Here is an 18,165-nt window from a genome sequence, read left to right as displayed (position 1 = left end):
CAATGTGGCACTTGAACTCAGGAACAAACTCTGATATCATGATATGAGGTGAAATCAAGAGTTGGATGCTAAACCGACTGAACCACTCAGGTGCCCTGAGGATTATTGAGATTCTAAGAAAGAGTTTTAGGTTTTTAGGGGGAAAATGTCGACTTGCATAAGTCTTTTAATAAAAGAAGTCTACCAGGCTTCTTTACCTATTGGTAGTGTTTTGGGAAGTTTTGTAAGGGGAACCCTTCCCCCACTTTTTATCTTCCCTGATTGTCGTTTGATTCTTCACCTGAGGCATTATTCCCTGTTACGTGACATTCTTACCAGGTTTATTTGTAACGTTGTGTAGACCTTTCTTCTAGACCCTGAGACTTAAACCATCTAGGAAATGTTTAAAAACTGATAGTCAGTAATGCCTATGCCTGCTTGTTAATCCTTTTTGGTGAAGAGAATGGTTTAATGCAAAGGAAAACCGTGACAAAGACCTTCAGTATAATCAGTCCTTGTGTTCTTTCTGCGTGTATATGGGGCTTTAAGGCAGATTTTTCTTGTAATCTGTATGAATACATTTTAAAATTTAGTTTTAGGTACTACAGCATGTTTAGGATTGAATTTAGACATTGGGTGATACATTTAAGTTTTTTTCTTCTAAATTTTTTCAGTAATGGCAAATGTGACCCGTGTCAACCAGGATTTGGATCTGTTCTGTTGAAGGCCTTACTTGAGAATATGTCATTTTTACCTGCAGCAGCAACTGGTGGTATGTGAAATTAGTTTTCTCACAAATAACAGTAGTCATAGGAAATATCTCACAATATATTTGAGATTATGTAGTCAACATTTTCCCCTCAGTTACCCCTCTTTTTTCTCTAGCTTCTCTAAGGGTTGGCAGATTGTGAGAAGGTGGGCAGATACTCTGTTCAGTAATACTGGTTGGAAAAAGTGGGAGAGTTAAGTAAATAGCAAGTCATCTCAATTCATACGTTTTCTATACCTCGTTCAAATTGTTGAGTTGTTTGGTTGTTCACAGACTATAGATCACATCTTCCCAAATTTGCTAAAATGCCAGTAGGTGCCAGAGAGATGACCTAAGGAAAATGGTCCGTGCGTGTATTGTGTGTGATTGCTGGGACTTTGGCAAACTAGAAAAGGGGCCAGTAGGTTTTTAAAGCACCTGAAGACTATAAACATGCCATTCAAGAATGAATGTGGAAAAAGAAAAGAATGAATGTAGTTATCAAGTAGCACTTTATAAAGCAGTCCCCCTAAAATAGCACATACATAAAGCAATAAAAATTTTACAAGTATTTTCAATATTTTGTGCCATTTTAGTTGCTATGAAGAGCTACTAATTTGCCCTTCTAAACCTAACATTATCTTTTTGTAGACATTTTTTACAGTCTTTTGTTTAATAATCAATTTATTCAACAAGTTGTCTCAATGAGATAAATATATTTCACAAGGATTTGATCTTTGTGGTATTATAGAAAAATAGTGCTCAAAGTTAGTTGATAAGTGGTTATATTATCATTAATTTGGATAAAGAATCTATATTTTTCTTGAACATATTTTGGGTAAAACGGTTAACTTTATGTTATATAGAGTAAGATGTTTTGGACTTGGTTGCTCACTTTAATAGTCTTTGCAGTTTAAAGTTGTTTTTTTGAGGATGGTCTTCAAGATAGGATGCTTAAATTCTGGAGTGTACTTAGATATCTCAAATTTTACAGAAGAGCCTTAGAATACACCATGATGATCATCTTTTGAGCTGTGTTGGTCTGTGTCTAACTGGCGGTATAGCATAACTATATTTACTTGCTAGGAGCTCATTGCCATCCACTGTTTTTGAAAATTTTAGTATAAACCAAACAGTATTTCAGGGAGGATCGTTTTCAAGACTTTTCTGTACTTTTCCAGCTATTCTAAAATGTCCCTTAGAGTCATCTCAAGTTAGTGAAAACCTGAATGACTAGGTTGACTTGATAAACTTCTTAAAAAATGGGAGATTCCCTGTCACTGTCCTCTTAGAGTCTTCCAAAGAGGTGGTCCTTCTTTGTAAGTTGTTTCGTAAGGGGACTTACTGATAAATATGTAATATGATGTTCTCTTTGTTAGAGAAAAATGAGGAAAAGAAACATTGATTTGCTTTTATTGTTTTCAGGTTCTGTCTATTGGTATTTTGTCTTACTGAATTATGTTAAAGATGAAGATTTGGCTGGGTGCAGTACAGCTTGTGCATCTTTGCTTACTGCTGTGTCCAAACAGTTACAGGACAGGCTAACGCCAATGGAAGCTTTACTTCAGACAAGGTATTTTAATATACGTAGTGACTGATAATGGATCTTTCAGGATATGATACCAGCTTTGCACAGAATTGCTAAAATATATATTTGCCTGCAAAAATTGATTTAATTCATGCTTTTCCTTTTTCTACATATTAGTCTAAGGTTTTCTTTTCCTCTATTTTCTCTGAAATAATTCCTTTTAACAATTTTGAAAGTCCTGAAGATGAGTATTCAGAGGACCAATTGTATTAAAATACTTAAAAATGGTATTTCTTGCTAATTGAAGAAGCATAAGATAATTTCTCTACTGTTCAAACTTTGTGGTTGAAGTTATATAAAGCGCTTACAGGCCTTAACTATTATTCTTCATCTGCTGGTTGATTTTTCTGAAAACTTCCAACATAATGAAACAATATTTGAAGTATTTTTATTCAACATGATGATTTTTTAATCTTTTTAGAGGAGAAATCTTGATTTTGATCAGATTTTACTCAAAGCCTTTGTACTTTCTGCTGAGTCAGTGTAACTAATGATGGAATTGAGGGAAGGGTGCCTGATATGTCTTCCTTGCCTCAGTCTGCAGATGAAGATTCAATCTTGGTTCATTAGCTACCAGTTTATTGGAATCACATTTGTTGAGTCTCTGGCACCATATCTTCTGGAGTATAGGTTTCCAGGGAACATAACTGAGATTCACTGAATTTAGTGGGTTAAATCTGGTTAGTGTTTCCTTTTGCCCTGTGTCAAACTGCTTTCAAATGGAAGTAAATAGGTAATTTGTTAATTAGATGGCCAACAGGAAAATTGTTAGGACATTATTTTATTTTTCAGATATGGATTATATAGCTCACCATTTGATCCAGTCCTCTTTGATTTGGAAATGAGCGGCTCTTCTTGTAAAAATGTGTACAACAGCAGCATTGGTGTCCAGTCAGATGAAATTGATTTATCAGATGTCCTTTCAGGTAGTAACATAAAGGAATTTCTGTATTTTATTTCTTCTATTTAAGCTATCATTGACTTAATAAATTGTAGTTATGACATTCTGTTTTTAAAAACTAAAATTCTTCAGAACTTAACATCTGTGAATCATGAAACTGCCTTTGTTTCTTAATTCCCCCCTCAGAAAAATTACTGAAGTTATTTTTTCAAGGGTTGTTTTGTTTGTTTTTTTGTGTTTCCTTGCATGTCAGTATGACTTTAATGCTCATAAGAGACTATTTAAAATTTGATTATTTTTTGTAGCCTTTCAGTTTTATTTGGTATGCCTTTGATGTCCCCAAAATTAAAGAATAGTTTCATATATCAAAAATAAAAATTAATGTATATTTATTATAATAAGTAAAGATGCAGAAAGAAAAATAATTTTCTGTATCTACTGGCATACTCAGATAAACTTTGTACAGTGTTACATGTATTCTTGTTTACATTTCTGAAAGAATGCTTTTAGGATTGAGTGTATAACACTGTATAACCTTTCCAAGTGCTATAGTTTGGTGTTTATCTAGTTTTGTTAAATAAGCAATGACTATTTTATTTTTTGTTTTCTTCCATTTGAACTTGCTACAAGTGTTGCTAATAAACCACAATGTTAGAATTTTTGGTAAATATATTAAGATAATTACCACATTAAATAGAAGTAAATTTTGGGGTTAATTTCAGTTTCTTTTACTTTAAAAGATGAATTGCGAGCAAAAGCAAATGAGAAAAATCAAATACAGAAATGTAAATAATATGTGAAGTGCCTAAATTCCAACCTTTCCACCGTCTTAGATTACCTTTGTTAACAGAATGTTTAGCTGTGTAGACTTGTTTGCTACACGTGTTCATGAACATTTTTAATGAAAGAGATCATACTCACTTACTGGTCTGTTACTTGCTTTTTAATGGCTTATGTTGCTGTGGATGTATGTGTCTTCCTCTGTTTGATGACTTAGGCTCTATTTTATGCTGCTCTATCTCTGTCCAAGTGACACATTAGTTTATGAGTGGAATTCAGAGGAAAGGCTAGAACTAGATGTATAGGTGTCTTTCTGTATACCAGATTCAGAAAGGAGAGAGTGTAAGGAGAAGACCGTAAAGCTCAGGTCAGGCCAGGGAACAAATTTGCTAGAGTAGCACATTCCGTAAAGAAGACCCAGAAGAAGGGACTTAGAAATCATGACGTAAGTCTCCATATCATTGTCTCGTTATTTTATTCCTCGGTATTGGTCCATGTGCAGTATTTGTTTTCTCAGTTAATGGCATCACTGGCACAAATCAGAAATCTGAATGTCATCCTTGATATCTCTTTCTCAGCCTCCACAGTGAGGCTGTCAACAGTGAGGCTGTCTCTTTTTACACCATCATATATTTCAAATCTGTTCTCTTACACCCCCCCCCCCCCCCCCCCCCCCCCGGTGATCGCATGATTACAGGAAAGCCAGTCATCTTGAATATAGACTACAATAATAGTGTTCTAACTGGTCTTTCTGCATTGCTCTTGTCTAACCATCTCCCATGCACCTCCCGTCTGGCAACTGTCAGTTTGTTCTTTGTAGTTCAAAGTCTGTTTCTTGGTTTGCCTCTCTATTTTATTCCCTATGATCGTTTCCTTTGTTTCTTTCTTAAATTCTACATATGAGTGGAAGTCATATGGTATTTGTCTTTCTGTAACTTACTTCGCTTAACATAATACTTTCTAGCTCCATTCATGTTGTTGCAGATAGCAAGATCTCATTCTTTTTTATGGCTGAGTAATATTCCTGTGTGTGTATGTGTGTGTGTACGTATGTATGTACACACCCCACATCTTCTTCCATTCATCAGTCGATGGACATTTGGCTCTTGTAGATCATCTGTTGTAAACATCGGGGTGCTGCATGTATCTCTCTGAATTAGTATTTTTGTATTCTTTGGGTAAATACCTACTAGTGCAAATGCTGGGTTGTGGGGTAAGCACTTTTTTTTTAATTGTATGATTAGTTGTTTAATGCCTGCTAACCTATTAACATCAAATATGTGTTTCATGAGACTGAGGCCTGTCTTTTTTTTAATGCATTTCCTATGTCTTGTATTAAGTAAGCGCTCAATAAATACTTTTTTTTTTTTTTTAAATACATGTCAAGTCCTGTGGTGTGCACCAGTGAAATGTTAGAGAACATGGTCATGACAATTTAGTCTTACATTTAATCCTTCAGATGTTATTAGCTTTTGTATCTCCCCGTTCTTTGCATCTTTGGTTTCTGTTTAATTTTATCTGTTCAGGAATTCTGTTTAAAGCAGTACTAATTCCAGAAAATTTGGACAATACCAAAAATAACCCTTTTCCTCCATAACACATACACTGTTAATTCTTTTGTGTTCTTCCGTCTGGCCTTGCTGTGGTTTTACTGTATGTAGTTGTGATCATGTGAATTAATTTAATTTAATTTAATTTTTCAACTACATGTGCTAACTTAAACTACAGTTAACCCTTCAGCAACATGAGTTTGAAGTGTGTGGGTCCACTTAATGCAGAACTGTTTTCGATAAATATAGTACTGTATAATACTGTAAATGTATTTTCACTTCTGATTTTCTCATTAACACTTTGTTTTCTCTAGTGCACTTTGGTGTAAGAATACAGTATATATTATATAAGACATGAAAAGTATATGTTAATCATCTCTTTATATTACCTATAAGGCTTCTGGTCAACAGTAGGCTCTAAGTCGTCAAGTTTTGCAGGAGTCAGAAGTTACATGTGGATTTCTGACTCTGTGCTGGGTTGGCACCCCCAACATTGTTCACCCTCAACATTGTTCAGGGGTGTTTCTATGGTTATAAAGTAGTAGTCCTCATTCTAGAAAATTGATAATATGTATGAAACATAAAGATTTATTTATAGATAAATTTGGATAATATTTTAGAATGTTTCTTTAGTTTTTATTTAGTGTCATATTTATACAGTTGACATCACAGAATGTATTCTGATTTTATGCATACTCAACAGATTGTGTAATAGCTAATATTAGTAGCTGTTTTATTATATTTTATTCATTTAAAATCTTGATCACTTGTTGCTGTTTCATATTAATTGAAAGGCCCTGTATGAGGATTGTGTGTTAATACATCTTGTCTAATTAAAATTGTAGTAGCAGGTGTAATTTTCCATAGGACTGTTGCCTTTTCAAAATTTATTTACATATCATAAAACTTGTCTCTTTTCTGCAATAGGAAATGGAAAGGTCAGTAGTTGCACAGCTGCCGAAGGTAGTTTCACATCTCTCACTGGACTTCTAGAAGTTGAGCCCCTGCACTTTACTTGTGTGTCAACTAGTGATGGCACCAGAATAGAAAGGGATGATGCAAGTACGTTTACTGGTATATACCTTCTCTTATTATACACTCTTTTTATTATGCATTTTATGCTGCATAAATACCAAGTGATCTGTAAGTAATTAAATATCAGTTTATGTTATTTATAAGTTCCTTTGGTGTCATGTTAATAGAAACTTATTAATAGGAGGGAAAATTCTTAAGTATTTTTGTGTTCTTTTCTAAGTCAATTCATAGCACTTTTTTTCCTACCTTCTAGAACATATCAAACATAACAAAATTAAAGGGAAAATTAAAAGGGACTACATTTCCTTTACCCAGCCTCAATACTCCTCAACTATTGACCAGTGTTATGTGCAGTTTTGGCATTGTAATGCTATTTCTTGCATTTAAAGTTCACAGTATGTTTGGTAATATCGTTGAGAAGGTTGAGAAGAGTGAAGAAGGAATACTGTTTTTCCAGCTAGTTTAAAGCACCTTCAGACATATGAACCAATATTTTAGTGTGTTGAATATGTGGTATTATTGATGTTTGTAATGAATAATCAGTGGGAACTCTGGTTTTTTTTTTTTTACAAACCTTCTTTTCTGTGCTTTTTTTCTCATTGTAAGTAAGATAAGTGTTTATTTACAATTCTGTGTTGGCACAAATAAGTGAAGTTTTTATAATTAAAAATATTAGGGTTTTATCTTTATATTACAGTTACAGAAGAGCTTGAATATTGTCTTGAATGAATTCTGTTGGTGGTTTTGTGTTTGTGGTTTTCTTTTTGTTTTCTTCAATAGATTAACAGAAAGGAAAAACAGTTTGAGAAGTCACCAAACCTTTTAAGAAGGGTTTTTAGAAGAAATTTATCAGGGCACCTGGGTGGCTTAGTCAGTTGAGTTTCTGACTTGGGCTTGGTTCATGATCCTGGGATTGTGGGCTTGAGCCCTGCATCGCACTCTGCACTGAGCATGGAGCCTGCCTGGGGTTCTCTCTCTTTCTCCCTCTGCCCCTCTCTCCAGCTCTCTCTCTCTCTCTCTCAAAAATAAATGTTTATGTGTGTATGTATATATATGTACATAAATTATCAATTCTTTGAGTACCTTTTTATTCAGAATCATTTTATGTCTTCCGATTGTGGAAGTAATTACTAAGTGAAATCCTTTGCTTACATAATTTACCTCAGAGTTTTTAATTAAAATCTTACATGGGATGCTAGAAGGATCAATTTTATTTGTGTTAGCTTTCTTGGATTGTTATAGTCATTTTGTAGAGACATACATTTACATTGGAATAGAAAAATGCTGTGACAAGAAATTGCACTTTCAGAGAACTCTTTTGTTATAAATCACACTCTTTTGGAACTGTCATGAAATTAAGGATCTAAAATGCATGTGTTGGAGTAAGTAATGCTTTCAGAAGGTATAAAATTTTGTAATAGATCACAGATCAGGTTTGAAGAAGAGAAGTATTCCTCACACTCCTTTTCATCTCCTACAAAGCAAGCAATGGAACCAGCTTCTTGTATTTTCAAAGATAGTATGCAATCATGTATGTATTTCACCCAGACTGAAACCATCACCAGCAAAGGGGTTTTTATTAAATGTTAGGGCAAAGTCTTTTTTTTTTTTTTTTTAAGTTTATTTATTTATTTTGAGAGAGAGAGAGGGAGAGAGAATCCCAAGCAGGCTCCACTCTGTTAGGGCAAACCCCATCTCAGGACTCAAGCCCACGAACCACGAGATCATGACCTGAGCTGAGATCGTCAGATACTTAACCAACTGAGCCACCCAGGTGCAGTGCAAAGTCAACTGTGATCATAAGGTGCCAAAAGGTGACTATAGTCTCTCAACTTCCTGTTTACTTTTTTCAAAACATACTAGCTATGAAATATAATGCTGTTATGACAAAGTGCAGAAAACAATTGTATAACCCAACAATTTATGACAAAACAAACTGTCCATGTGATCACCAAATCAAGAAATAATTTTCTGAGTTCCCTGGGTGGCTCAGTCAGTTAAGTGTCCGACTTTGGCTCAGGTCATAATCTCACAGCCCATGAGTTCGAGCCCCACGTCAGGCTTTGTGCCGACAGCTCAGAGCTGAATCCTGCTTCAGATTCTGTGTGTCTCTCTCGCTCTGCCCCTCCCCTGCTCACTCTCTCTCTCTCCCTCTCTCTCTCTCCCTCTCTCTCTCTCCCTCTCTCTCTCTCCCTCCCTCTCTCTTCCTCCCTCTCTCCCCCTCCCTCTCTCCCTCCCTCTCTCCCTCCCTCTCTCCCTCTCTCCCTCTCTCTCTCTCTCTCTCTCACAGAAATAAAAACATACAAAAAATTAAAAAAAATTTTTTTCCAACACTCTGAAAAGTGTCTTCATGTTCCCTTCCAGTTATTTCTCCCTTACTCTCTAAAAGGGAAACATTGTTCTAACTTTTAGAGTAATCTTTTCTTGGTGTTTCTTTCATTGTATGAACACTTAGTTATACACTTCTGAATACTTGTTGGATAGGGTCTACATTTATAATATAAAATTACATTTAGGTGTTTTTTGGTCTGCCTTTGGTTCAATGTTACGATTGTTAAATTTATCTATATCAGTGCATTGTAGATACTTGGTTGTTTTTTATTGCTGTTTGAGATTCTGTTGTCTAAATAAAAAAAATTATGTGCCTACTGTTGATAAGTGTACTATTGATTGATATTTGGGTTGTTCGATTATGGTGCTTTTAGTACTACTGAATATACTGTTTTCTTGGAAATGAATGTAGTAGTTGATTTATTGCTTCATGGGTTTTGCATATATTCAGCTTTAGTAAGTAACATTAAAGAAATGCACTTCTTAATCTCCAAATATATGAGGATTTTCTAGTTATCTTGTTATTGATTTCTGTTTAAATTGCATATGGTCAAAAATTACTCTGTCAGTCTTGCAGTCTGTGTTGGGAATTGTAGAGGATCAATTTTTATAACTATTCCATAAATATGTGAAAATAATATTTACACTTGTTGGTAAATTTTGCTGTGTCCATTCAGGTGGATTTGCTAAATGTGTTATTTGAATTCTGTCTTTATTGATTAATTCCTTGGTTTCTTTTAGTTCATAAGATCAGTATGTTAAATTCTTGTCACTGTGCCTGTGGATATTTAATTTTGAGTTTCACCAATTTTTATTTTATGTATTTTGAAGTTACCATACAAATTTAGAATGATTGTTATCTTTCTTGTGAATTGAATCTTTCATTATTAGGAATTATGTCTTTATCCCTGGTAGCTATTTTTTCTAAAATTACTTTGTTTGAAATTTATATGCTTTGTATCTGCTTTCTTTTGGTTACTATTAATAGGATAGATATTTTTCCTTCCTTTTACTTTGAACCTTATTTTTCATAGCCAGCTTATAGTTGCCTTTTTTAAATTGAGTCTGATACTTTGTCTTTCAGTTGGAATATTTATTTGCATTTAATGTAATTACTGATGTATTTGTTTTTAAATCTTCTTTTTTTTTTAATGTTTATTTATTTTTGAGAGAGCAGGGGAGGGACAGAGAGAGAGGGAGACACAGAATCCTGTATCTGTGGCACAGAGCCTGACCCGGGGCTTGAAGTCACAACCTGCAGGATCATGACCTGAGCCAAAGTTGGATGCTTAACTGACTGAGCTGCCCAGGCGCCCCTAAATCTGCTGTTTTTAATGTACGGGTATACTACTAGGTTTTCTCTTTTGCCAGTTAGATGTTTTTTCTCTTTCCTTTCCTCTTATTCTGGGTGATTATATTTTGGGGGGCTATTTTTCTACTCTTTACTCTTTTTAGCAGTTATCTCAGTGTTCATAATATACATATACCCTTTATACATTCAGAAGTCCAATTACTATTTGTACTATACAGTGCAGATATCTAGAACGTTTACCACCTTTCTGACTTGTATGAAGTTGTGCTTTTATACCTTAATTTTATGTGTATTTTAATTCCCAAATGTGTTATTACGGTTTTTATATTCAGTATTCATTTGGATTTATCTCATTCCATTTTAATCCCTCTTTTTTTCCTTTTTGTCATTTGAGTTGCAATCAAGTATGATTTTCTTTGTTTGAAAAGTATTCTGTAACGTCTGTTTTTATTCTTGTCCGCCCATGGTGAATAAACTTAGTTTTGAAGGAGGAAATTTAAAAATTTTTAAAAATAATTAGGTAAATAAACCGCATAGCCATTATCCACGTTCCAGTATTATTAATGGTTTTCACATTTCCTTTATCTCTGCTATTTTTTCTTTGCTGAAGTACTTCAAAACAAATCCTAGACACTATATCATTATTCCTTTCATATATATATATATATATATATATATGAAAAGTACCTTAAATAGCTTAAACAGTGTGCATATGCTCTGTAATGACTGATGCAACATATCCATTTTTATCATAATCATAGAAACTATAATTTGTCCTGATCGATTTTTATCATAACCAACTAAATTAGCATAATCATTTTCATGGTACAGTTTCCTATACTTAATTAAATTTATCTGCATATTTGAATAATAAATTTTACATTGGTTGATTAGATCCAGAGGTGTTCTCTTCATTCTTGAAGTATATTTTGACATGTTACAGAATTCTAAGTTAGTTATTATTTCTCTTAGTGATTTAAAGATAATTTCTTGTCATTTCCACTGTGTCAGTCTTATTATTCCTTTTTTAAGGTCACTGTCAGCTCTCAAGCTGTTTTTAAGATTCATTCATATTCTTTCCCTGTCCACCGCGCCCCCCCACCCCCCTACCCCCCTGAGCATTTTTCTTTGATGGTCCTATAGATGGTTTCATTTGTACTTACCCTGATTAGGATTCATAGGCCTTCCTGAATCCTTGATAACTTCCATCAGCTTTAGAAAGATCTCAGCCATTAACTGTACAAACAGTGCTTCTGCCTTGTTTTCTGTATTCTCTTTTTGGGTTTCCAGTTTCATGTGTTAGACCTTACCAGTATAAATGATGTAATTCTCAGTTTTTTAAATCTCTCCTTTTACTGTGGCTATTTGCTTCTAATTCATCTTAGTTTACTAATTCTCATTCTCTATTATTAATGGGAAAAATCCACCCTTCCTCCACTCTGCTGTGGTGTTGTGTCTGTTAAAAATCATGTCTGCTGTGGTGTAGGTCTGTTTTTGTCCATTGGTCAATTTTTCTAGCCTTATGCTAGAAATAGAAATGCTATAATTGTCTTAATTATTGTAACTTTATATTAAGTCTTGAAATCTGGTAGTATACACTCATCAGTTTTGTTTTTCTTTCTTTTTTGGTAGATTTAAAAAATTGGTATAAAGTTTGTTGTGCAGTCATCATCACTTTCTAATTCCAGAATATTTCAGTTACTCCACAAAGAGGTTCTGTAGTCATGAGCAGTCACTCCTCATCGCCTTTCCCCTCCATCGCCTGGCAGTCAGTAATCTATGTTGTGTCTCTATGGATTTGCCCACCCCATACATTTCTTATAAATGTAGAATCATATAGTCTGTGGCCCTTTTGTCCGGCTTCTTTCACTTAGCATAATGTTTTCATGTTTCACCCACTTAGCATGTCTCCGTACACCATTCCTTTTTATGACTGAATAGTATTCCGGTGTATGGATATGCTACTTTTAAAACAATTTGGATATACCTCATTTTGCTTATCTACTCAGCAGTTAATGGACGTTTGAGTTGTTACTTCTTTTTTGGCTGTTAAGAAAAATGCTGCTATGCGGCATATTTGTGTACATTTTTATGTTTTCAGTTCTCTTGAGTATATACTTAGTGAAATTTACCATTTTTCTTCTTAAACATAGGTTTAACATAAAAGTTAAAAAATTTTTTTTAATGTTTTTGGATTTATTTTTGAGAGAGAGAGAGTGTGTGCACGCAAGTGCACATGCCCACAAGCAGGGGAGGGGCAGACGGAACGAGAGGGAGACAAAGAATACTAAGCAGTCTCCAAGCTGTCAGTGCAGAGCCCAACGCAGGTTTCATACTCAAAAAACCAAACCGTGAGATCGTGACCTGTACCGAAGCTGGATGCTTAACCGACTGATCCACCCAGGCGCCCCTAAAGATAGGTTTTCTTAAAGATTCTTGGTCTTTGTTTCTATTTCCCCCCCAGCTTTATTGAAATATAACTGACATAACAACACTCAGCAAGTTTAAGGTGTATAATGTATTGGTTTGATACATTTATATATTGTAGAATGATTACCACTATAGCATTAGCTAATATGTCTGTCCTGTCACTTAATTACCATTTCTTTTTCTGTGGTGGGAACATATAAGATCTACTCTTAGCAACTTTCAACTACCCATAGTAAAAGGAAAGATTAAAAAACCGAATTCTGTCATTTATACTGATGAGGTGTAACACGTGAAATTGTAAATGCAGAATTGAAAACTATACAGCATTATTATTATATTATTAATTATATACAGCATTATCATCATGCTGTATTTATTTCCATTTAAATTTTAGAATGAGCTTTTCAGATTATACACCAAAGAGCTTATTATTTTTTTTTATTTGGAATTTGAATATAAATCAGTTTGGGAGAATTGACATCTTAATATTAAGCCTTTTACTTCATTAACATGATATATCTAGTGTATTTAGGTCTTCAGTTGCTCTGGGAGATATTTTTAGTTTTCAGTGTTGACGTTTAGTACGTCTTTTTCAGATTTATCCTTAGCTGTTTGATTTTTTTACGCTAGTATAAGTGATATTTTTCTTAATTTTATTTCCCTTTTTTTTGGTTGCTAGTGCATAAAAATATAACTGATTTTTGTATATTAATCTCATGTGGTGACACTGCTATATTAGCTTATTAATTCTAATAGTTTGTAGATTCTTAAAGACTTTTTATATACACAGTGATGTCATCCAGTTTTTTGTTTTGTTTTTGTTTTTGTTTTTTTTGTTTTGTGCAAAAAGGTGATTTTATTAAAGCATGGAGACAGGACCTGTGGGCAAGAAGAGCTGCCTCATGTCATCTGTTAATAAGAATTTTACTTTATTGGTTTTCTAATCATTTTATCTTTTACTTCTTTTTCTTGCTCTTTTGTGCTTTCTAGAACTTCCTGAGTGATACTGAATAGAAATGGTGGTCATAGTCATTTTTATTTTCTTCTGATCTCTACTTATATATGGTTTTTGAGGCCCTTTGTATAAAAATAGAAAAGGATACTGCTCAATCAAAAATCAAAAGATTTAAAAAATTTGTAGTTGCAGAATGACTTATTTCTTTTGGATTGCTGATGTGTCTCTTGTGTTTCTGGTTACTTAATTCATTTTCCCACAAGTAGTATTTGGGCATTGGATTTTAAAGTCAGTAAAGGGCTCAACTCCATGTGGTTAATATTGACTGTAATTACCCAAAAAGTACAAGTACAATAGCAGTGCTTCAATAAGTCCAATAATTTTCCTCCAGAGTTGGAATTAATAGCTGTTTCTTTGGTGGAACATTAGATGAAGCAAATGGATTTCATTTTGGGGCACATAGCTTATATGAGTTTTGATTGCTCTTTCTTTTACCAGGCTTGTAGAATTGGATTCTTGGAAGTTAAATGAAGTATAGTATGGCTATTCTGTAATAAGTGTGTGTGTGTGTGTGTGTGTGTGTGTGTGTGTGTGTGTGTGTGTGTGTAAGTTGAAGACACTTTTAATTGTGAAAGGCTATGCACAGTTTGTTATTGCTATCTTGTTGATTACAGCTAATTTTTTAAATAGTTTTTTTTTCTTTTTTTTTTTTTTAATCCTAGCACAGTGTAGCATTGTTAGATGTTAAGATAGCCTGTCACATACCTGGGTTCTCCCCGACCCTTTCAGGTATTAGCAAATTACTTCCCTCAACTTTAGATTCATTACCTATAAAATGGGTAAGAGTCGTACCTGCCTATGTGTCATTGCAAAGACAGAATGAGTTGATGTAAGTAAGCTCCATACTTGGCACTGTGGTTCCCCATTGGCTTTGTTTTCACACAGTCCTTGGTTCCAACCCTAGTTTTACCACTATCAGCTCTGCAGGTCACACTTCTCTGTTATCAATTAAAAAACAGAGTTCTAGTGTCTGCTTCTCAGAGTTGTTTACCTGTTGAATACAGTAATTGATTAAAACAGTGTCACATGGTAATGCACACTAAAATTTGCTACTGTTGTAGTGGTTATCTTTCCCCAATGTAACTATATTTTGTGCTGACCTATTTCATTATGTTGTGAAATTAAGCTTTTATCTTAGCTTTTCCTAAAATGTTTTCCACAAATATTGTTAAATATTTAATGAGGAGTTATTTTTTATAATGTATACTTGAGTCACACTGAAAAGGAAAGTCAAAGAAATTGTTTAACTTATGGGATTTCGTAGAGCCATTAATGATAATCTTCATGTGTAAGCTGGTGTGCCAAACTTGCTTGACATAAGTCGAATCAGAGATGTTTCTCTCCATATTAGTGTTCTGGGGAGAATATGGTAGGAAACAATTGCTTTTACATCTTCTATGTGGGCCAGACTGTCTAGGCTATGCTTTAAAATGAAGAAATAAGTATCATCAGATTTTTAAAATGGTGTAATTAAAGGTTTTTTTGAACTTTTTGCAGGAGGAAGGAGGTACTGCTACAGGAAAACTTAGTAAAGCAAATTTTAGTTTATTTGTTAAGCTCAAATTGTATAATAGGATTACTCTCGTTTTGTGTTTTTATTTTAGCCATATTAAATGAAATTTCTTACATGCTGAAAATATTTTTAAGTTCAAAGGTATACCAAGTTGTTTTTTGTTTTTTTGTTTTGTTTTTTTTTGTTTTGTTTTGTTTTGTTTTGATTTGGAACTAGGTCCTGGATCCCTTAAACTCAAATAGTGTTATTATCAATGAGTATGCTTTTATGATTAAGACTTTGATCATTAAGACTTCTTTTTTATACTCTATAGCTTACTGTCTTTTAAAGTGAAACTCTAGTTTTAATGTCAAAATAGTATACTTGGAACATGTTTCTGCATGAACCTTTTCCTCATCCCTTTTCTCCCCCCCCTTGTCTTACACCAGTGAGTTCCTTCGGGGTTACTCCTGCAGTAGGTGGACTGTCATCGGGGACAGTTGGGGAAGCTTCGACAGCCCTGAGTTCAGCAGCCCAGGTAGCTTTGCAGTCTCTCTCTCATGCAATGGCTTCAGCCGAGCAACAGCTGCAGGTGCTGCAAGAGAAACAGCAGCAGCTTTTGAAGCTTCAGCAACAGGTTGGAGACTCTTTGGCTCTTTGTTCATGCTGTCTCTAAACTTCAAAAGCTGAAAAAAGTACTGTAAAAATGACCATTATTTTCATAAAGGAAAGTAGGTTGACTGATCTGAGCTAATCATTTTCTGCAAAAATTGAGGTAATGTCTTTGTGATGTATCTAAGTGTTTAAAAATTATATAAGTAAATTTCGTTTGACAAATATCTGATGGAATATAATTGATATGGGGGGGCAGGCTTTTAGTAAAATTCGTTGTAACTCTGTTTAAACACTCTTGGTCAAACGTTATGGTTACCAGTTACTATTTTTACAGATTGACTAACCTAAAATATTTTAAAGATGATTTGCAGTCATGTGGATTAAAATTTAGTAGTAATGACAATTGCTTGGGAGTTTTTGTTGTTCTCTAAATGCATCCCATGTGGTTCCAGGTGACAAATTGTATCAGGTTAGGCAACACGAGAGTCCGCCTCCTCCTGTTAATATTTCGTTCTGAGTAGAACTGTGTTTCCTTATTTACATGCACTTGTTCTTCTTTCTTTCCACCTTTGCTTTGTGGAAGTCCAAGTTTCCGAAACACAAGGAAGTTTACATCAAATATTTAATGAAGTTCATATAGTGAGGAAATGTGGAGTCCATTTTTATTTAATTTCATTTTTATTTAACTAGGATCTAGTTAATCATGTTTATCTTCATAAAATATTCCTGTGTAGTGTTCCCTACAGTTCAGGTAGGCAGGATCAGTCTACATTTGTTGCCTTTACTTCTTTTACAGAAAGCAAAGCTGGAAGCCAAGTTACATCAGACAACAGCTGCAGCGGCTGCCGCAGCATCAGCAGCATCAGCAGTAGGTCCTGTTCACAACTCTGTGCCTTCCAACCCGGTGGCAGCCCCCGGATTCTTCATCCATCCATCTGATGTTATTCCACCCACTCCAAAAACAACACCACTTTTTATGACTCCACCACTCACCCCACCCAATGAAGCAGTTTCCGTTGTGATTAATGCCGAACTTGCACAGCTTTTCCCAGGCTCAGTTATTGATCCCCCAACAGTCAATCTTGCTGCACATAACAAAAATTCCAACAAGTCCAGAATGGTAAATTCTTATATTTTAAATAGGTGTTCGCTTAGACATTTAAAAATATTATGATGTATACGCTAGCTTGAGAAGGCAAAATTTTATTATGCCAACTTGATACATCAAATTAGGTTGTTTTCTAAAATATTACAGAATATACATCAGGAGATGAGACTTGTTAATTTGATATACAGTTACTAGTTTGTATAGAGCAAGAGTAATATCAATATAGAGTTATACTTTTTTCTCTTCTAGAATCCACTTGGTTCTGGTCTAGCTCTTGCAATTTCTCATGCTTCACATTTTCTTCAACCTCCACCTCACCAGTCCATTATTATAGAGCGAATGCATTCAGGTAATCTTTGACTTTCTTAAGATATTTTTGTTGCCTATTCTGCTAGCCCTTTGAATCTTAATATTCTGCAGTTTGATTTTCCTTTGCAAGTAAATCACATCTGTTCCCAGGTAAGTACATTTTACCAGGAGTAGGCACTACATAAGGCTCCAGCTGTGCATTCACCATGTTGGGTGGCAGAGTGCTACTGGGTAGGTTGACTAGTTCTGTCCAGACTGTGGATTTCACCTGCACATGGGTCTTGCCTGTTGAACTCTGATGGACATGACCATCTACCTCCATTGTAGCTGCTCGATTATCATTACACTGGAAGTTACGCTTAAATATTCTTAAGACCAGCATCCTGATGTTGGAATCATTTCTAGAAAATAGCAGATAGACATACTGCTGATTTTAGTAACTAAGTAAAATTAATAACACTTCATGGTCTCTTGATAATTCAAATTCTGCCTAAGTTTGTGACATACTTACATGCTAGCAACCCATGACTGGGATAGATGCTTTCAACTAGAATATGTTTTCTAATAAACCACAGGTGATTTTAACCTTATCATCCTACCAAACTACTAGTTCTGGGCTTGTGCTGCAGCAGAATTCAGTAGAAACCCACAGTGTGTTCTATAGTAGAAAGTAATATGTGTATAATGCATACTGTGGCACTTTCTATCATATGAATAGTTTGCTTTATTGCATTGTGATGTTTCTTCTTTGGAAGAGAGAGTTTTTTAAAAAATATAAAGTAAAATTTTTTTTGTTTTTAAATGATTTTCAAGTTTATTTCTTTGTTATTGAGAGAGAGAGAGCGAGAGAGAACACAAGCTGGGGTGGGGCAGAGAGAGAGGGAGATACAGAACCCAACGCAGGGGTCGAACTCAGCAGCTGTGAGATCATGACTTGAGCTAAAGTCCAACACTTAACTGACTGAGCCACCA

General features: G+C 34.5%; 1 protein-coding gene across 13 annotated transcripts in view; it reads left to right on the top strand.

Annotated features, from left to right (window-relative positions):
- Positions 1 to 18,165, top strand: part of BIRC6 (baculoviral IAP repeat containing 6) — a 222,596-nt gene that overhangs the window by 70,889 nt on the left and 133,542 nt on the right. For 7 of the 13 annotated variants that reach the window (XR_008418046.1, XM_053891011.1, XM_053891012.1 and 4 more), the window contains 7 exons: positions 654 to 751; positions 2,153 to 2,300; positions 3,108 to 3,241; positions 6,474 to 6,620; positions 15,611 to 15,798; positions 16,573 to 16,896; positions 17,134 to 17,233. Coding sequence is in view for 12 of the 13 variants with exons in the window: in XM_053891011.1 (XP_053746986.1) it covers positions 654 to 751; positions 2,153 to 2,300; positions 3,108 to 3,241; positions 6,474 to 6,620; positions 15,611 to 15,798; positions 16,573 to 16,896; positions 17,134 to 17,233 (1,139 nt within the window). In the remaining variant the exon portion in view is untranslated. The remainder of the gene's footprint in view (positions 1 to 653; positions 752 to 2,152; positions 2,301 to 3,107; positions 3,242 to 6,473; positions 6,621 to 15,610; positions 15,799 to 16,572; positions 16,897 to 17,133; positions 17,234 to 18,165) is intronic. The other 6 variants (XM_053891015.1, XM_053891010.1, XM_053891020.1 and 3 more) reach the window with 5 other exon arrangements.

This window comes from Panthera pardus, unplaced genomic scaffold (genome assembly GCF_024362965.1).
Source record: "Panthera pardus isolate Hobbes unplaced genomic scaffold, ASM2436296v1 HiC_scaffold_26, whole genome shotgun sequence".
Taxonomy (NCBI): domain Eukaryota; kingdom Metazoa; phylum Chordata; class Mammalia; order Carnivora; family Felidae; genus Panthera; species Panthera pardus.
Note: the sequence above shows the minus strand (reverse complement) of the source record. Positions and strands in the feature narration are given on the sequence as shown.